At 44.2% G+C, this 21319-nt stretch overlaps 1 protein-coding gene across 5 annotated transcripts in view; it reads left to right on the forward strand.

Moving 5' to 3' along the window:
* The window catches only part of SEPTIN11 (septin 11), a 121812-nt gene that overhangs the window by 68200 nt on the left and 32293 nt on the right, over window positions 1-21319 (forward strand). For all 5 annotated transcript variants that reach the window (XM_087723991.1, XM_087723992.1, XM_087723993.1 and 2 more), the window contains exons 3-7: window positions 446-641; window positions 6663-6849; window positions 12889-13050; window positions 19667-19763; window positions 20666-20834. In XM_087723991.1, the coding sequence (XP_087580117.1) occupies window positions 446-641; window positions 6663-6849; window positions 12889-13050; window positions 19667-19763; window positions 20666-20834 (811 nt within the window). The remainder of the gene's footprint in view (window positions 1-445; window positions 642-6662; window positions 6850-12888; window positions 13051-19666; window positions 19764-20665; window positions 20835-21319) is intronic.

The raw sequence follows: 21319 nt of genomic DNA on the forward strand, positions 1-21319 counted from the left end.
GAAGGTCGTTGAGGCCACTTGGAGGTTTATCTCTGTCCTCAGGGTCACCTGAGTGGTGCAAATGGTTCCTGATGTCTGCAATTTCTTCTCTGGGAATCCATTCCTACTACCACCCCATTCCAAGGGTCTTCATCCCAAATTGTAGAGATAAAAGTCTGTAGAGATTCACAGTCATCCAGGTCATGGTATGCTCCAAAGGCGCCTTTTTTAGGAGACAACTGGATTTTCTTCTCTCCCCTCTGCCACGGATGATGTGGGAATTTGTTTATTAAATTTACAGGGAGTCCTCAACTTAGGACCACAATTGAGTCCAAAATATATGTTGTTAAGTGAGAAATTTGTTTCCTGCAATTTCTGCTATTGGTTCGGGCGAACCAGTTCGAACCGGCTGAATACCACCTCTGATTGGGATGTCCTAATCCAGATGTCTTTTTTTTTTCCCCAGGGGAAACCGGCATTGGCAAATCAACCCTCATGGACACGCTGTTCAACACGAAGTTCGAAAGCGACGCGGCCACCCACAAGGAGCCAGGCGTACGGTTGAAAGCCAGGAGTTACGAGCTCCAGGAGAGCAACGTCCGTCTCAAGCTGACAATTGTCGATACGGTGGGATTTGGAGACCAGATCAATAAGGACGACAGGTACCGTATTTTTCAGAGTATAAGACCCACCGGAGTATAAGACACAGCAAGGTTTTGAAGAGGCAATTTTTTTAAAAAAAATAAATAAGTTTTTGCACTCTGCAAACCTCCCCAAAACGGCCCATTTTCACGAAAATGAGTCCGTTCCCCCCCCCCAAAAAAGCTTATAGAGGGCTGCGGGGGGAGGGGGGCAAAATTGAGCCAAAAATGGCCTATTTTTTGCTCATTTCTGGCGTCCCCAGCCCCCAGGAATACTCTGAAAGCTTCCTACAAGGTATGCACGACCATTTTGGTGAAGGGGGCGGGGTTTCAGGAGGCAAAAAATGCTGTATTCAGAATATAAGACGCACCCAGATCTTGAACTACTTCTTTGACCCAAAGGTGCATTTTCAAGAGGCAACTGGAGTTTTGTTGTGGCCCGCCAGTGGCAGACTTGGACAGTGAGGAGGTCGGGGAGGAACATGGGCCGGTCCTGGAGTCTGGGGAAGGCTCTGGTGAGGGCTCTGTGTTGGAGGCAGAGAGGGGGCCAGGGCTGTCTGATAGTTATCAGCTGCCTTCGGAGTCAGACATCAGTGAGGCAGAAGAACAGCTGGAGCCTGTTCCCAGTGTGTGCATGCGCAGAGCTGCCAGACAACCACAACACCAAGTAGCACAGTGTAGGTTTATTTCAGGCCTAAATAAAATACTCATTTCAACCTGTGGTGATAAGTTGTCTTTTTGGTGATCTATTGTACGAAATGATCGGTCATAAGTCAAAGAACTACCTTTACCATTCTTGCATGTTTCTTCTCAAACGAGTGAGGTTTGTGGGCTGCCAAAGGAAGATTGGGACTTCGTGTCCTCCTTCTTCCATCTCCGATAAAAGGGGCCTTGTGTAGATTATATTTAATGCAAAGTGAATAAGATTTGCAGTGCAATAGTTACCCAGCTCGATAAGACAGCTCGTTCCATACATGATGAGCCAAAACCATTTTTTTTAAAAAAAAAAAATATCTTCATGTGTGCAGTGACCCACAGTTCAGAAATCTCTTACTTTGCTTGTCTTTATACTAAACCGTTCTGGTGTAAAGAAAAAGATTATTTCCACACAAACACACTGTGGGAAACCTGTGAATCCTGGATTTGTTTCACACATGGATTTGAAAGTTTAGAGACGACCCAAAGCGTTGGGTGGGTGGGTGAGTTGATTTTTAGCTAACAGCCGGGCTATTTTAACAATTCTGTCTGGTTTTTCCTAAATAGGGAATAAAGTCTTTCACAAGGAATTCACGGAATGTGTGGTTTGGGGGGGAAAAAAAAATTCAAGATCCGTCATTTTAAGACCGTGGAAACATATAATGGGAAATTGTCATTCTCTGTGTGTGTGTGTATATATAAAATAGCATGGGTCAGCCCTAGCACATCCTGTCGTTATAGTTTCATTCCTCTGTGAAATTTAGCATTCTTTCTTTTTCTGCCATCAGCTTTCTATGTTCCTCCAATAGACGTCTATTTTGGAATAAGGAATATTACAATAGAATAGAATAGAATAGAATAGAATTCTTTATTGGGCAAGTGTGATTGGACACACAAAGAATTTGTCTTTGGTGTAAAAACTCTCAGTGTACATAAAAAAACAAGATACATTCGTCATGAATCATAAGGTACAACCCAATGATAGTCATAGGGTGGTACAAATAAGCGATCAGGAAACAATATCAATATGAATAGAATAGAATTCTTTATTGGCCAAGTGTGTGTTTAGAGTGTTTATTATAATTTATAGGCCGCCCTTTTCCCTGAGGGGACTCAGGGCGGCTTACAAAACACGGGGAGGGGGGTACAAAGACAAAAAAAAAACATAAGACAATACATAATATTAAAAATAGAGCAGAACATTCATTGTGTGTGATTGGACACACAAGGAATTTGTCTTTGGTGCAAAAACTCTCAGTGTACATAAAAGACAAGATACGTTCATCAAGAATCATAAGGGACAACGCTTAATGATAGTCATAGGTTACAAATAAGCAATCAAATCATACGAGGAAACAATCAATATAAATCGTAAGGATACAAGCAACAAAGTTACAGTCCTGTAGTGGGAGGAGATGGGTGATAGGAACGATGAGAAAACTAAAAGTAACAGTAATGCAGACTTAGTAAATAGATTGACAGCGTGGAGGGAATTATTTGTTTAGCAGAGTGATGGCATTCGAGAAAAAAACTCCTTGTGTCTAATCTTACTATGTGAGCAAACCAGCTTTTTTCATTATTATGACATTGGATACTGGATCACACACTGGATTTCATTGGATCCTGGGTTCACACAGTATCTGCTGATGCTGTTGTCTGTTGTCTAGTTGCTTTCACCAGAACCTTCCATGCCTGTGTTCAGATTCTCTGAGACTCTGGAAAAGGGTGCAGAAAGGAGCAACGAAGATGATTAGGGGGAACAGAAGACTTAAGACGTACGAAGAAGGGTTGCGGAACCTGGGTCCGTCTAGGCTAGTGAAAAGAAGGACATGACAGCAGTGTTCCTGTATTTGAGAGGCTACCACGAAGAAGAGAGGGGGGGGGGGTTAGCCTATTTTCCAAAGCACCAGAAGGCAAGGCAAGAAACAATAGATGGATGTGACCCGACAAATGCGCGCTAGTCAAATGCGTGCCGACAAAACCGCGGTGACAAAACCGCGACGTCAAAAACGCGATTAGGGTTAGGGTGGATGGGTTATAAGGTTGTTTTCGCGTCCCAGTATGTTGTTTGTTGCAGTTTTGTCACCGCGGTTTTGTCGCCGTGCATTTGACTAGCGCGCATTTGTCGGTGAACCATAGATGGAAACAAATCTCGGAGAGAAGCAATCTGGAACTAAGGAGAAATTTCCTAACAACCAACCAGTGGAATGGCTTGCCTTCAGAAGCTGTGTGGGCTTCATCACTGTTGGTTTTCGAGAAGAAACTGGGCAGCCATTTCTCTGGAAGGACATATGCTCATGCAAGGAGTTGGACTACATGACCTCCAAGGTCCCTTCCGACTCTTGTTATTCTGTGTTCTGTGTCACCCTTTTGTGGGAATGCCTCGAAGCACGTTCTGCGACGTTTCTGTTTTGCATGTGAGATTTATTTTCTTGAGCATCTGTTGAGCCCTCTTGAAGGGAAGAATGTCTGGTCATTTTGTCTCTGGACGAGTTCCACGGCATAATAAATAAGCCGGGTAGAGCCTGGGAAGCCAAAAGATTCTGATATTCAGCATCAGAAGCCAAAAACGGATTTTTCCATGAATTAAGATGGAGTTTTAAGTCTCATAAGTTACTCCTTGTCTTTTCCCATGGTTAATAAAACCATAGGCCTGGGATGGCAAACCTTTTTGGCACCGAGTGCCTAAACCGGAACACATGGGTATGTGTGTGTGTGTATCAGTGGTGGGGTTCAAATAATTTAACAACTGGTTCTCTGCCCCAATGACCATCTGGGTAGGTGGGACTCGGTGGTCATGTGACTGGGTGGGCATGGCCAACTCAACGTCACTCATGTCGATGGGCGCTTCGCCTTAGCTGTGACGATGTAATAAGGGTTAACCGGAGAGGCAGTTTCTGTAAGCAAAGATGAGGCTAGAAACAACACTAGAATGTTTCCTTCCTGCCTTCCTTACAGGATTAGCCCTGTAAAGTGGGAAAAAAACAAAAGGAGATTTCTTCCAACAATCGGTTCTCTGAACTACTTAGAAAGTTACCAACCGGTTCTCCCGAATAGGTGCGAACTGGCTGAATCCCACCACTGGTGTGTATGTCGTAAACCTGAAGACCAGCTAGCCGGTGCCCATGTGCGTGCGGTCTCTGTACGCACGGGAGTACTAGAAACCCCAAGATCAGCTGGCCAGCATGCGCGTGCCTGGTTTTGGGGCATTTTCAGGCTGTTTCTTGGGCCGCTTTTTGGCGCTCTGGCACCCACAAAGACCATCTGGCCAGTGGGCGTGTGAGTCAGGGAACTGGAAGATCAGATGGCCGAAAAACAGGCTGTTTTTTTGGGCCGTTCTTTGGACCGTTTTCGGGCGCTCCGAAATCTGAATTTATGATCAGAGAAGTTACAATGGTTGCAAGTGTGAAAAATGGGCACAGGTTGCTTTTTTTCAGTGCCGTTGTAACTTTGAATGGTCACTAAACCAACTGTTGTAAGTCGAGGACTACCTGTGGAGTTGCCACAGGAGCAAGGTGTGGATTTGAACTGATCAGTTGGGCCTAATGTCCGGAGTAGAGTAAGCTCTTCCAAGCCAATGAGCTGATGGAGGCTACGGAAGATCTGGCTTTGGGCTGTGCATAGGGGGAGTATACGAAAGTGATGCTTACTCAGATTTGAACATTTCTAACCACAGGATGAGGTCCAAGAAGGAACAACCCAGCCACATGGATCTATTCTATTTTATGCAGCGTCAGCTACTTTTATAATTTCGGCTGCATCCTATAAAACCTTCCTTATCTTCAAACTTGGAATTCACTATAAGCCCTCTTCAGTCCCTTAGGGTAAAGTTTCTTCCTTGCTTAATGCTGACGTGGGGGAGATTGGGAACAGCTGTCAGAAGATGCCGGCAGTTTTTTTTAAAATTATTATTATTATTATCGCAACAACAGAATTGTATCACAGCGGCCAGTTGTTTCGCTGGATTTGGCATTGATTTCTAGTTGGGCCCCACCCAGGAGCCTAGGACGTCGTAACGTATTTTCGTAATATGCGTGCGGATCCAAGCAGTGCGGCTTTTTGCATTTGACTGATGGTGATTTTGTCAATTTTTAACTGTTTTAAATGTAATTCCAGTGCTTTTAGGATAGCACCCAGTGTGCCTATCACCACTGGAATTACCACTGCTGGTTTGTGCCATAGTCGTTGGATTTTGATTTTTAAATCCTGGTATTTCACGATTTTTTCATGTTCCTTCTCGTCAACCCTGCTATCCCCTGGTATTGTGATGTCTATGATTGTGACCTTATTTTTCTCAACCAGTGTGATGTCTGGTGTATTATGCGCCAGTATTTTGTCCATTTGTATATGAAAATCCCATAAGATCTTGATTTTCGGTGACTTTTTCAGGCTTATGTTCCCACCAGTTTGTTGCTGTTTTAATATTATAATTTTTGGACAAATTCCAGTGGATCATTTGTGCTACTGAATTGTGCCGCAATTTATAATCAGTCTGCAATTGTTGTTGTTGTTGTTGTTGTTGTTATTATTATTATTATTATTATTATTATTATTATTATTATTATTAAATTCCAATGAGATGCCCTGATAAACAGACCCTGAATCAGAGCATCCTGCAGCTCATTAGGAGCTGTTTGGATACAAGGAGTTCATCCTCCGTTGAAGAGCCAGCTGTCGCAAAAATGTTTCTGAAAAAGAATAGTTCACTGCCCCCCCCTTTCGTATACAAACATGCTCACATAGAAAGTTGTTCAGAAGCAGCAGAATACTAAATGTGGGAGAGGACCAGACTGGGCCCGAGGGTGGTGTCAAACGCATCATTAGTTTGGAATCTCCTCACCTCCATAAAAAGGTAAAACTAAAGGTTCCCCTTGCACATATGTGCTAGTCGTTCCAGACTCTAGGGGGCTGTGCTCATCTCTGTTTCAAAACCAAAGAGCCAGCGCTGTCCGAAGACGTCTCCGTGGTCTTGTGGCCGGCATGACTAAACGCCGAAGGCACACGGAGCGCTGTTCCCTTCCCACCAAAAGTGGTTCCTATTTTTCTACTTGCATTTTTAGGCACTTTCGAACTGCTAGGTTGGCAGAAGCTGGGACAAGTAACGGGAGCTCGCTCCGTTACGCGGCGCTAGGGATTCGAACCGCTGACCTTTCTGATCCACAAGTTCAGCGTCCTAGCCACTGGGCCACCAAGTTAAATCCAATTCAACACCTTATATAATCCCAAATCACGGAGAGTAAATAATTCTACTTTACTTGGCTGCAGGCAAACGCTCACCTGTTTGTTGAAAGTCCGCTGACAATGGCGATTGCTCCTTGATCTGAACGTGAATTCTTTTTGTTTCAGCTACAAGCCCATTGTGGAATACATCGATGCACAGTTCGAGGCCTACCTGCAGGAAGAGCTGAAGATCAAGCGGTCCCTGTTTAATTATCACGACACCAGGATCCACGCGTGCCTGTATTTCATTTCCCCAACTGGGCACTCGCTGAAATCCCTGGATCTGGTCACCATGAAGAAGCTCGACAGCAAGGTACTGTTCACTCGGATGAAATAGGATCCCAGTTCTTGTTTTACCATCACATACCCCGTTTCCCTGAAAATAAGATCTGTCCCAAAAATAAGCCGTAGCATGTTTTTATGTGTGTGCCTAATTTTAGCCCTACCCCCCAAAATAAACCCTACTTAAGAGCCTGCACCGTTGGGTGGCTGCTCATTCCGCAGGGGCCTTGAGAAAAGCCTGAGCAGGGCGCATGAGGCAGCTCCATTCCCTCTGCCTCGTGGTGGCGGCACTCGCACATCGCGTGGCCTCCTGCCCCGTCGCGAGCAAGCAGAAGAAGTTGGCCTCCCACGTGGCACGACAAAACCGCGCTCGACTAAAGCGCGCCCGATTAAACCGCGTTGCTGACATCATCAACAGGGCGACAACAGCCAGCGCGGAGAAAGAAGGGCGCTTTAAATAGCGCTTTGAAAGCAAGCCGATTCAAGTTAAGGTAAGGGTTAGGTTTAGGGGTAGGATTAGGGTTAGGTTTAGGGTTAGGTTAAGGGTTAGGGTTAGGTTTAGGGTTAAATTAAGGGTTAGGGTTAGGTTAAGGGTTAGGATTAGGATTAGGTTTAGGGTTAGGTTAAGGGTTAGGTTTAGGGTTAGGTTAAGGGTTAGGATTAGGTTTAGGGTTAGGTTTAGGGTTAGGTTTAGGATTAGGTTTAGGGGGGTTAGGTTTAGGTTTAGGGGTTAATTTTAGGTTTAGCGTTTACAGCATGCTTCTGTCTCCGCGCTGTTGTCGCCCTGTGATGACGTCAGCTACGCGGTTTTGTCGAGCGCAGTTTAGTCGAACGCAGTTTTGTGGTGGAACCCGCCTCCCATACGTGGGGGTGGAAAAAAATAAGACACCCCCTCCCAAAATAAACCCTAGTGCTTATTTTTGGGCACTCAAAAGAAAATAAGACCCAGTCTTATATTCAGGGAAACACGGTAGTTATCTAGGGAAGATCCTTGTTTTTGCGAAATTAGGATGGAAATCGGAAGGTGAGGAAGAGTCTGAGATTCCACACATCTTAAGGCAGTGATGGCTAATCTTTTTTATCACGTACCAAAAGTGTGCAAACATGCAGCAGTGCACACGCATCCAAAATGCAGTGTGCATGATCCGCCATGCACGCCCTGACCCTCTGTACATGCGCCGCCCCCCCCTTTTTTGCTTCCATTTGTGCGCCGAACCAGCAGTAATGCCGGTGGCAACCAGCCTTGAGGCAATGAGTTCGATTAATTAATGTGACGCTTTGTTTGTGACTCTCAGAGACTCCTTGCCAATTATTTTCTTTTATAGTTTTGTGTTTAGTAACTCTGAGAGGGATCTTGGAGTCCTAGTGGAGAACCATTTAAATAGGAGTCAGCTGTGTTCAGCAGCTGCCAAAAAAGCCAACACAGTTCTAGGCTGCATCAACAGAGGGATAGAATCAAGATCACGTGAAGTGTTAATACCACTTTATAAGGCTTTGGTAAGGCCACACTTGGAATATTTGCATTCAGTTTTGGTCGCCACGATGTAGAAAAGATGTGGAGACTCTGGAAAGAGTGCAGAGAGGAGCAACAAAGAGGATTAGGGGACTGGAGACCAAAACATATGAGGAACGGTTGCAGGAACTGGGTATGTCTAGTTTAATAGAAAGAAGGACTAAGGGAGACATGATAGCAGTCTTCCAATATCTCAGGGGCTGCCCCAAAGAAGAGGGAGTCAAGCTATTCTCCAAAGCACCTGAGGGCAGGACAAGAAGCAATGGGTGGAAACTAATCAAGGAGAGAAGCAACTTAGAACTGAGGAGAAATTTCCTGACCGTTAGAACAATTAATCAGTGGAACAGAAATTGCCTCCAGAAGTTGTGAACACTCCAACACTGGAAGTTTTAAAGAAGATGTTGGATAGCCATTTTCTGAAACGGTATATGGTTTCCTGCCTAGGCAGGGGATTGGACTAGAAGACCTCCAAGGTCCCTTCCAACTCTGCTATTGTATTGTATTGTATTGTATTGTATTGTATTGTATTGTATTGTATTGTATTGTATTGTATTGTATTGTATTGTATTGTATTGTATTGTATTGTATTGTATTGTTTGGAAGACATCGGCCTGGCAGCTCTCCAAGCCTGATAAGGTCTGTGGTTGTCAATTCACCCTTGAAAGACTGTTTGCTGGGACTTTGCTGGATGTGAATTAGAGGAATTCACATTAGCTGAATGAAGAGGCATTTGGTTGGGACAAGGAGTCTGCTTCCTGATTTGGTGAAGCCTAGATCAGAACAAACGGGGGCCAAACTCACTTAACAGATTTCTCACTGAACATACATTTTCGGCTCGATTGCAATTGTAAGTTGAGGACCACCTCAACTTATATATCATTTATTTATTTATTCCATTTGTATAGCTGCCCATCTCAAACAAGTGACTCTGGGAGGCAAAACATCCCATGTTTAATTTGGAAAAGCAACACAGATTCCAAAATTATGTACTGCCAAATTGTAATAATGCCTTCAATTTCCCAGCAAGTACGTGTTGATTATATTTGGAAATTACTTTATGAGATAAGCAGTTTGCCAAAACCTTTGTGTGTGTGTGTGTGTGTGTGTGTGTTGTTTGGATTTAGTAATTAGTTCAACAAGCTTGCACAAAATCTCAGTTGTGTCCAGGGCCCCCTCTGGAGTGGTTATAAGAAACAAAGTGGAAACTTTTCTGGTTGACTTCTGATGTGTAAACACAGGCAAGATGTGATTAGTATTTCCTATGCTTTGTGAAATAAATTTAAACTTAAGCACATGATCTTTGATGCAGTTGAACAATTCTTGGAATTCACTTTCACAGCGATTCTTATCTCCTTCCTTTAAAATAGTTGCTAATAGTTTATAAGGCATATAATATTTCCTGTATAAAGCCTATGCTATAGAGAGAGGAAATAGGTAATTGTCTTACTCTACTTTGTCTGCAGCTCCCTTCTATATACACGGTCCTTGACTTGCGGCCACAAGTGAGCCCAAAATTTCTGCTGCTAAGCGAGACATTGGTTAAAAGAGTCTTGCCCCCATATTATTTACCTTTCTTGCTGCATTTGTTAAACGAATCACTGCTGCTGTTAAGTTGGTAACACGGTTGTTAAGTGAATCTGGCTTCCCCATTGACATTGCTTGTCAGAAGGCCATAAAAGTGGATCACATGACCTTGGGACACAGCGACGATCATAAGTATGAATCGGTTGCTAAGCATCTGGATTTTGATCACGTGACCATGGGGGTGCTCCCCCCCCCCCGTGATATTACTTGTGAGCCATCCAGAGCCATTAAGAGTCTGGAAGTATACAAATTTAATCAACCGGTTTAACCGATCAGCAGTTGATAATCCCATCCTGCATGAATTTTTTTTTATTTTATCAATTTCATATATACATTCACAATTATATGATCTCATAACTGTTATTAATAATATGTATTTATAACAATTTTCCCCTACAGTTGACAATATACTTGAAGATTGCTTTCTTAACCTCCCATAGATCCATCTTATCTTACAACGGTCCTACTTCTTCTTCCCTCCCTCCCTCTTTCCTTCCCTCATTTCTTCTCTCCTACTCCCCTTCCTTCCCTCCTTCCTTCCCTCCCTCCTTCCCCTTCCCTCCTTCTCTCCTTCCTTCCCTCCCTCCTTCCCCTTCCCTCCTTCTCTCCTTCCTTCCCTCCTTCCTTCCTTCCCTCCTTTCTTTTCTCCTTGTCTCCTTCCTTTCCCCCTTCCTTTCCTCCTTCCTTCCCTCCTTCCTTCCCTCCTTCCTTCCCTCCCTCCCTCCTCCCTCCCTCCTTCCTACCCCTGCATGAATTTGTCCACTTGCCCACTAAAATCATCTAACCCTAGTGGTCATTGCCACACCCAGCGGCGGCAAAATTCCAACTTGGATATTGGATACGTAAAGAAAGAAATCCTGAGTCATCCCATAATTGCTTTTGGTGCCGATCCCAAGTTTTATAATATAGCATGATGAATCTTTCCTGGCCAACTTTCCATGCCCTGCATGATTTCAGAGTAAATATCGCTACCATGTTTTCCTTTGCTAACATTCTTTTTTTAAGCAAGAAATCCGCAAACTCTTAATTTGGTAGCCGCTTTTTGTACTTTCTTCAGCTGTACGGCATTTTTCCCCCTTGAGATCTGAAATGCAATTCTGCCATAGATTTATACAGAGGCATCGCTGCCACTGGTAGTTTTAGTTTCCTAGCGTGACGTTTGCCCTTTTAAAATGTAGCTGTAGGCGAATTACTTCCCCTCAAACAAGAGACTACAACTCACCATAAAATAAGGCATGTATCTTGGATGGTAACCTAGAGTAAAAGAGAGATTTGATTCATTAAAAGGATCTGCTGTGCGGTGAAAAGCCAGCATGTAAGTTCTCTGACAAATATTGGGGCACAATATTAAAGGAGGAAGATCTTGAAAAGAGTAAGGTTCTACATTTAGGCAAGAAAAACGAAATGCACAGGTACAGTATAGGTGGTACCTTCCTCAATAGTAGTAACTGTGAGAGGGATCTTGGAGTCCTAGTGGACAACCATTTAAATAGGAGCCAGCCGTGGGCAGCAGCTGCCAAAAAAGCCAACACAGTTCTAGGCTGCATAAACAGAGGGATAGAATCAAGATCCCGTGAAGGGTTAATACCACTTTATAAAGCCTTGGTAAAAACACACTTGGAATACGGCATTCAGTTTTGGTCGCCACGACGTAGAAAAGATGTGGAGACTCTAGAAAGAGCGCAGAGAAGAGCAACAAAGACTAAAACATGAAAAATGGTTGCAGGAACTGGGTATGTCTAATTTAATGAAAAGAAGGACTAGGGGAGACATGATAGCAGTCTTCCAATATCTCAGGGGTTGCCAGAAAGAAGAGGGAGTCAAACTATTCTCCAAGGCACCTCAGTTGTCCAATATAACTTAGCACGAATGGAGCTATCAGTTATGTCTACTTCAAGTGGGCAACATGATCCAGGTAGCTTAATAAAAGTGATTATTTTCAAGCCTCCATAAATCTTACTACAGGGAGCCTTCGACTTACACGAGGCGTGGTGGCACAGTGGTTAGAATGTAGTGTTGCAGGCTAATTCTGCTGGCTGCCGGCTGCCAGCAGTTTAATTGTCACCGCTCAAGGTTGACTGAGCCTTCCATCGTTCCGAGGTGGGTAAACTGAGGACTCAAATTATTGGGGGCAATACGCTGACTCTGTAAACTGCTTAGAGAGGGCTGTAGAGCTCTGTGAAGTGGTATTGCTGTGGCCCGCCAACAGCCAGCAGAGCTGGCAGCAGATTCGGACAATGAGGAGGTTGGGGAAGAACATGGGCCAGTCCTGGAGTCTGGGGAAGGCTCTGTGTCGGAGGCAGAGAGGGGGCCAGAGTTGTATGCCACTTATCAGCTGCCTTCAGAGTTAGACATCAGTGAGGCAGAAGAACAGCTGGAGCCTGTTCCCAGTGTGCGCATGCACAGCGTTGCCAGACGAAGGGAACAGCTAAAGAACAGAGGTCGACTTGGGAGTAAGACCACAGGTGGATGATGAATGGCCCCTCCCAGAAATAAAAGAGGAGCAAAAGGGGAATGGAGTTTGCAGGAGATAATTAGTCCTTTTAATGTTTGTGACTCTCTTGAGACTCCTTACCAAGTTTTGCAGATATGGGCCTGGCAGCTCTCCAAACCAGATAAGGTCTGTGACCGTAAATCCTCCCTTGAAAGACTTTGGATGTGAATGAACAGAATTCACAGTAAATTAATAAAAGGGTTTTTTGTCGGGACGAGGGGTTTGCTTGATGCTCTTGGGAAGCCAAGAACAATAACCATGGCGATTCGCTTAATGACCAGTATTAAAAAAAATAGTATTGGTCACAGGATGACCTGCTTAATGATTAGCATAACTTACAACCATCATTCGGGACTCAATTACAGTCGTTAATTGAGAACTACCTGTATTTTTTTTTTTACCTGCTCATCGGAGTAGCTTTTCTTTTCCTCTTCTGCCCTCACCAGGAACTGACGCAACATAATTGTCCTTCCTTGCAGGTGAATATCATCCCGATAATAGCCAAGGCGGACACCATTGCCAAAAACGAGTTGCATAAATTCAAAAGCAAAATCATGAGCGAGTTGGTGAGCAACGGAGTCCAGATTTACCAGTTTCCAACTGACGAGGAAACAGTAGCTGAGATTAATGCCACAATGAGCGTAAGTCTTAACTTTCTTTTCATCTTCCAAATGCGCCTTGGGATAAATGGCTGCGTTGTTATGTTTTTATATGCTTCGGAAGCCAATGCATCTTGAATTATACACATTCCATCTGTGTGTGTAAACTCGAGGAGCAGAGGGAAAAAATTGGGAATAAGCTTTAAATGTAAAGAAGGCCAAACTAAATGCAACAGCTGCAAGAACAGGGATGGGTTTCAACCGGTTCGCGGCAGTCCCCGTGAACCGGTTGGTCGGCGAACCCGGAAGTAAGTAACTTCTGGGAACGGCGAAGGGCCCACCCACCCGTCCGCGCTCCTTACCAGTCTTTGAAGGCTTCTGCGCTTCCACGCGATTCTCCGCGAGCAGCTGGATGGCACATACAGCGCCTGCGCGATTCTCCGCAAACAACTGAAGGTGCTACGATGCATGCGTGAACTGCGCGCGTGCACGAGGACGAACCGGTTGGAACGGGATTAGCAACCCACCACTGTGCAAGAAACAGATTTAGAACTGACTGTGAAGATATCAAAGTGGAAGAGAGCTTTGGCCTTTTAGGGCAGAGTTCCCCAACCTTTCTGGGTTGATTGCCTGGAAAGTGGGGGGGGGTGCAGGAGGGGCAGGGGCCTTTACTCGCGCATGGCCGAACGGGGCTGCGGCTGGGGGGGGCAAAAACGAGCAAAACATGGACCGTTTTTCACGAAAATGGGTGTGTTTTTCAGATTATAAGATTTTGAAGAGGCAAATAAAAAAAAAGTTTTTTGCACTCTGCAGGCCTCCCAAAAACGGCCCATTTTTTGCAAAAACTGGCCCTTTTGGTCAAAAAAGAAACATGCATAGGGCCAAAAGAGGCCAAAAATGCTGTGTTCAGTGTATAAGACGCACCCAGATTTTCAGCCTCTTTTTTGAGGGAAAAAGATGTGTCTTATACTCCGAAGAATATGGTACTTTCCCAGGCAGATTTGAGAGCAGGAAAGAAGACCACAAAAATATCAGTTGCAACCATCCCACGGATCGTGGGCTTTGCAAAGTCTCATCCCACCCATATGCCCAGTTCTCATCCCAGCTTCTGAAAATCGACACGGCTGCCAATGTGCTCAAAATGGAAACCGGGTCAGAATTGAAAAACCGCAGAATGGAAAATAGCACCTGTGGAAGGCTCTCCAGAGATGGAAAGACGCAAATGTCACTTCCTCTGCCTTTCGGGCTCCACTTCAAAATGTATCATGTATCCCGGAAGGGGGAAGAATCCCAAATATATATTGTATGGCTTCCGTGGGTGAGGCTGGAGTTGTCCCTTCTTCTTTGGGCAGAGGTTCAGGTGTTGTTTACTGTAAATTCCCAACCCTCCAGGGTGGTTTTGAGGTTTGGGGTTGAAGCTTAAGAAATGGAGGAAATTAATTGCAAACCAGATTGGGCTTTGAGGTGTGTGGGTGTGTGAGAGAGAGACAGAGACAGACAATGAGAGAGAGACACACAGAGAGAAAGAGACAGAGAAAGAGAGAGAGACAGACAGATACACACACAGAGAGAGAGAAACACACAGAGAGAGAGACAGAAAGAGAGATACACAAATACAAAGAGACAGAGACAGACAGACACAGAGAGAGAGAGAGGAGAGAGAAGAGAGACAGAGAGAGAGAGACAGTCAGAGACAGAGTGACAGATACAGACACAGACACAGAGAGTGATAGAGAGTGTGAGAGAGACACACAGAGAGAAAGAGACACAGAGAGAGAGAGAGACAGACAGAAACACAGAGAGAGAGACAGAAAGAGAGATACACAAATACAAAGAGACAGAGACAGACAGACACACACACACACAGAGAAGAGAGACAGAGAGAGAGACAGTCAGAGACAGAGTGACAGATACAGACACACAGAGACAGACAGAGAGAGAGAGTGAGAGAGAGACATAGAGAGTGATAGAGGAAAAGAGACAGAGATACAGTGACACAAAGAGAGAGAGACAGAGAGAGATAGAATGAGAGAGAGAGAGAATGAGAGATAGACACAGATGGAAAGACAGACAGACAGATACACACAGAGAGAGAAGAGAGACAGAGAGAGAGAAGAGAGACAGTGTGAGAGAGAGACAGACACAGAGACAGACAGAGATAGAGTGACAGAGAGAGTGAGAGAGACACAGAGTGACAGGAAGACAGACACAGAGAGACAGACAGAGATACAGTGATAGAGAGAGACAGACAGACAGAGAGAGAGAATGAGAGAGACAGACAGACAGAGAGACAGACACAGAGAGAGACAGAGATAGAATGAGAGAGAGAGAGACACAGATAAAGAGAGAGACAGAGAGAGACAGAGACACACACAGAGAGAATATGAATGAATGAATGTTTGTATATTTTGAAACTTCAGCAAGGAATTAATTGCATGCTTAAAAAAACAACAGTGGCTTTGGTCCAGATCTGGCCTTCTGGGTGTTGTCAAAAACCTTGCTAATTAAATTATGCCATCTTGCCAAAGAAGGCCAGAGAGAGGTGCTCTCATAAAGAATAATAGATGCAATGAAACCGTTTTCAGAAAACTGTAATATAAAGCAAAGTACAACCAAAATGAAACCTCTTTAAAAGGCAGAGTGGTTTCCCAGCGGCAGTTCTATTTCAATATGCAAGCGAACAACACGTTGAAGTTGTGAGTTAAAAAATTGACAGTGGTGGAGGCCAGGTGTGGTGCAGGATGTATTATTGGGGAGGTCCTTCCACGTTTTATTTACTTACTTGTCTCCCGCCTTTATTATTTTTGCAAGCAGCTTATGCAAGTGGAGTCCCACCCAGGCCCCTCCCAAATTATGTGCATTAGTAATCTATGTGGTAGTGGAATATTAAGAGTCCCGAAGACTGGCTGTCTCTCTCTTTTCTGTAATGTTATCTTCAGACAGATAAAATATCAAACAATGAATAAATAAAAATGCAATCTGAGCCATGCAAACGTTAACCTTTCCCTCTGACATTTGCAAGAATTCTCCGAAAGGTTTTAAATCTTTGGCATTTCCAGTTATATGACATACAGACTGCAACTACTACTACTACTACTACTACTACTACTACTACTACTACTACTACTTCTTCTTCTTCTTCTTCTTCTTCTTCTTCTTCTTCTTCTTCTTCTTCTTCTTCTTCTTCTTCTTCTCTTCCTCCTCCTCCTCCTTCTTCTTGTGCCATATCCGTCATCAGATGTTGGCAATCATGTTGGCAATCCTATTTTTATCAATAGCCACATGGAAAAGTGCTGCTGAGTTTTGTCCCTACCACTCCCTTAAATTTGGAAGCCATGATGTTCTTCTTGTTCTTCCTGTACCCCATTTGCCTTCAATCTTTTCTTGTGCAACTTATAAGGTCAAAGTTCCCCTGGCACATATGTGCTAGTCGTTCCTGACTCTAGGGGGCGGTGCTCATCTCCGTTTCAAAGCTGAAGAGCCACCGCTGTCCGAAGACGTCTCTGTGGTCATGTGGCCGGCATGACTAAACGCTGAAAGCTCACGGAACGCGGTTCCCTTCCCACCAAAGATGGTTCCTATTTTTTTATACTTGCATTTTTACATGCTTTCGAACTGCTAGGTTGGCAGAAGCTGGGACAAGTATCGGGAGCTCACTCCGTTACGCGGCGCTGGGGATTCGAACCACCGAACTGCCGACCTTTCTGATCAACAAGCTCAGTGTCCCTTTCTGCAACTTATGTCTGCTTACAATTTCTAGTGTTCCTGTTTTTATGGCAGAGCTGTGACTTTTGGCAAATAGTGTGCCTAACATAGAATATTTATTACTGAGAAGAAGAATAGTGCAGGTGTTTTTCCCTTTATCTGTTGCTTCTTCGTTCTATTCCTCCTTCCCTCCCTCCCTCCCTTCCTTTTCTCCTCTCTGTCTTCAAAGCACCTGAAGCAGGACAAGAAGCAACAGGTGGAAACTAATCAAGGAGAGAAGCAACTTAGAACGAAGGAGGGATTTCCTGACAGTTAATCAGTGGAACAATTTTGCCTCCAGAAGTTGTAAATGCTCCAACACTGGAAGTTTTTAAGAAGAGCCTGGACAACTATTTATATGCAACTTCCTCTTGATTGCTAATCTGTGAATTCTCCTTTAAATATTGCATTGTCTATCTGGTTTGAGAACCTTGGAAGGCAGACAGTCTCTGCCGCTTTTTATTACATCCTCTTTTCCTTCCTCTTTTAGCAGAGGGCTATAAAATGGGGTGTGGTTTGAGCCAAGCCTCGACTTCCTCCAATTCACCATAACTGACTTCCTAGCAAACGTCAACACTCACTTGTATTATAGACTGTCAGAGTTTAAATTGAACAAGCATGTTCCCGAAGCATAGAAGAGCAAGCAATGAGCTCTCTGAACTTACTTAAAAGTGTAATTTTCATCACTATTCCTTTTCGGGGAGGACAGATATCACTTGGGTTATTTTGAAGAAGAGCAGAGGAAGCAGCCTTTTTTTTTTTTTTTTTTGCTGCTTATAAAGTTGAGTCGAAGTATTCCCATGATAATTTACGACTATGTGAAAGTTTCATGGAATGAAGGATGCATGTTCTGACCGAGGCTTCCCAAGAGCCTGAAGCAAACTCCTTGTCTCAACAAAAACCCCTTTTGTTAATTTACTGTGAATTCTGCTCATTCGCATCCAGCAAAGTCTTTTAACGGAGGATTTACGGTCACAGACCTTATCTGGCTTGGAGAGCTGCCAGGCTGATCTCTGCAAAACTTGGCAAGGAGTCTCAGAGAGTCACGAACCAATTAAGTGAACTGATTGTCTCCTGCAAACTCCACTCCCCTTTTGCTCCTCTTTTATTTCCTCTGGGAGGGGCCATTCATCGTCCACCTGTGGCCTTACTCTCAAGTCAACCCCTGTTCTTTAGCTATTCCCTTCATCTGGCAACTCTGCGCATGTGCACTCTGGGAACAGGCTCCAGTTGTTCGTCTGCCTCACTGATGTCTGATTCCGAAGACAGCTGATAACTGTCAGACGGCTCTGGCCTCCTCTCTGCCTCCGACACAGAGCCCTCATCAGAGCCTTCCCCAGACTCCAGGACTGGCCCATGTTCCTCCCCGACCTCCTCACTGTCCGAATCTGCTGCCAGCTCTGGTGGCCACAACAGTGCATAACCAAGAGAAGTGACAGAATCCCTTTGGGTCAAGTGTGGGAGGGATCTTATGATTTATGTCATAGATCTTAATTCAGATATTCTTAGAAAAGACATTATTCTCACTTGAAGCACAGAACAATGCAAAGCATCGTCTCTCACTGCCTTGAGAATCCACTTCTTAAAAATGTCAGCAGTCGTTTTAGACAAGCAAAGATAGATTGGAAACGTTTGATCGTGGCTGGTTGAAAGGAACCTCGGGCTATTTTTCATTCTCGTGCTCTGCTCTTCTTTGCTATTTTCCATGCTACGGGGTGGCGTGTGCTGTAATTAACTCTCTCCAGATATCGTTGCGTAATGCAATTAGGGTTGTAATGAACTCTTGGAAAAGAAGATGTTTTGATGTCAAGCCTGCTGTCACTGATACCCACCCTCTTCAACGACTACAGCTGTATTCCAGAGAGGCTTTTAACCCACCCACCCCCCCCCAAAAAAAAGCCAGCACTGTGTCCCGAATGTTGGCTTTTCCTCCACCCCAGCTCTTTCTTAAAGTTGAACTGATTTTGGCAGGAGAACACAGGGCCACCATGTTTGCTCTGCGTGGTGGTGCGAAATGTTGAACGACTTCAAATTCAGAACGCCACGCTTTCAAGTCTAGAGGCCATTCATGAGGTTGCAGAATGCCCCCTTTCATTTCCAAAATAATAATAAACAGCTGCCTCAAAACGTGGGGCTGGTACTTTGAACCTTTAAAAGGAATGTTTTGAAGTAAAAGTGAGGTTTTTCTACCGAATAAGAGAGATGAAAAGGCCTTGGAGGAAGAATAGAATAGAATAGAATAGACAGAGGTGGAAGGGACCTTGGAGGTCTTCTAGTCCAACCCCCTGCTCAGGCAGGAGACTATATCATTTCAGACAAATTGTTATTCAATATCTTCTTAAAGACTTCCAGTGTAAGGCAATAATATTTGGACCCGATGAATTTTGCCTTCCTGTACCGCGCACAGCCTCCTCCTGCAACTGGACTGCCACAAGCCCCCTGGGGCGGCACGCTGCCCTGGCCATTGAGTGAGACCAGAGTCACTCAGTGAGGACCTTTGCTGGGCTACTCTACTATTCTATTCTACTCTATTATTCTATTCTGTTCTATTCCATTCCATTATTCCATTCTACTCTTATTCTATTCTATTGTTCTATTATTCTGTTCTGTTCTATTCCTGGTGGAGTAGCTTGGCTCTTCAGAACTGAGTTGGATTCCTTCCAGGGACCAGTGGCATCGGTCAAGAGTGGCACAGAACCTGTCACTCCAGCCCCAGGTGATCCGCCCTAGCAATGAGGGCACCGTTCCATAATCACCATGGGGCCCTTGGTGCTCTCTGAACTTGGTTGTTTCCTTGCAAACCTTTCATCACCCAACTGGGTAACATTATCCGTGCTGGAAGGGAGTGGGTTTTGCTCTAATTCAGGCTGGTTTTGGGGAATACCTGACCTATCTTATGTCATCCTAATTGCAGGTCCATCTCCCATTTGCTGTGGTTGGCAGCACCGAAGAAGTGAAGATTGGCAATAAAATGGCCAAAGCTAGACAATATCCATGGGGAGTGGTCCAAGGTGTGTTGATGGGGACGAAATAAATCTTTATACGTTTTTTTTACCAATGGTTCATTTTTATTTTTTTTTTAAAATCAGGATTGACAGGTGGCAGCTGTGCAAGCAATTTCTTGAATCAGCATGAAAGCAAAACAGCAGACGTAAAGGTTGTGGCTGAGATCTGGAGAATTGTATCGAATGCACACCAAGAAAATGTGTCCTTTTAGATTTCAGCACATGGGGTTTCTAATGAGATTGCAATTAGATTATTTTGCCTGTATGGCTAATAAAAGTGCTATTAATTAAGATGAATATAAATTTAGCACATTAATCACAGTGGACACAAATATAGTAAATATATTTCTGAATCACAGAGGAGATGGAGCAATCAATCTAGCTCGCTATGAATTCTCAGAATATTCTTAAGTCAACTCAATATAAAGCAAAAGGACTTTTGCACCTCCAGAACTGTTGATTACTGGAATAATGGAAATCAAATAATTGGAAAAATCTTTTGGAGATATCATCCTCATCTACTTTTAATGATCCCATAATCCCTTGTGGGGTAGAGTCTGCGCAACTGAATGGAGCTGAGAGTTTATTGGCCAGATGCCCTTCCTGTTGCCAGTGTGGGGTTTTATTCAGCAGATACTATATTTTCCTTGTGCCCAGAGAGATAAATATCTGACTCTACCTAGGATCCAACTTACAGCCTCCTGATTGTGAGGCGAGAACTCCACCTCTAGGCCACCGCACCACTCATATAATTATGGAGATATAAGGGCAATAAATCCTGGTTTGGATATATATATTTTTTTTAAAATGAAAAATAGGTTTTTGTGTTAAGGGGGGGGGAAGGGAAAATTGGGTTTCCGCCATATCCTTGATCTACATTTCCCGTGTTTATTATTTTTTTAAAATAGTTGAAAATGAAAACCACTGTGATTTTGTAAAGTTGCGCGAAATGCTCATCAGAGTGAACATGGAAGACTTGAGAGAGCAGACTCACAGCCGACATTACGAGCTCTACCGCCGGTGCAAACTGGAAGAGATGGGATTTAAAGACACAGATCCCGACAGCAAACCATTCAGGTAGGTGAGGAGCAGGCGAGCTTCCAAACGAACTTCCAAAGAAGTTTGGTGTGTTGCTGGGAGCAAGTGCAGAAAATCTTCTACTGTAAGGATTTCAGGGCCAATCCAGGCTAGCAGCTAAGAAAATACAAATCATCCTACACAGTATTTTAGATTTTGCTTCTTGCAATATCTCCCTGTATACCCAATTGCCCTCATTGGGCTCAGGAGCCATGGTGGTGCAGTGGTTCGAATGCAGTATTGCAAGCTGACTCTGCCCACTGCCAGAAGTTCGAGTCTCCCTGGCTCGAGGTTGACTCAGCCTTCCATCCTTCCGAGATTGGTAAAATGAGGACCCAGATTGTTGGGGGAAAGAGGCTGACTCTGCAAACTGCTTAGAGCAGGACTCTAAGCACTGTGGAGCAGGATTGCTTGGGAAGGGAAGGAAGGAAGGAAAAGAAAAAGGCAGGAAGACTATGGGAGGGAAAGAAGGAAGGAGAAAGGGA

This window comes from Thamnophis sirtalis, unplaced genomic scaffold (assembly GCF_051295495.1).
Source record: "Thamnophis sirtalis isolate CommonGarterSnake01/CBP01778 unplaced genomic scaffold, rThaSir2_p1.2 scaffold_10, whole genome shotgun sequence".
NCBI classification, from domain to species: Eukaryota; Metazoa; Chordata; class Lepidosauria; order Squamata; family Natricidae; genus Thamnophis; species Thamnophis sirtalis.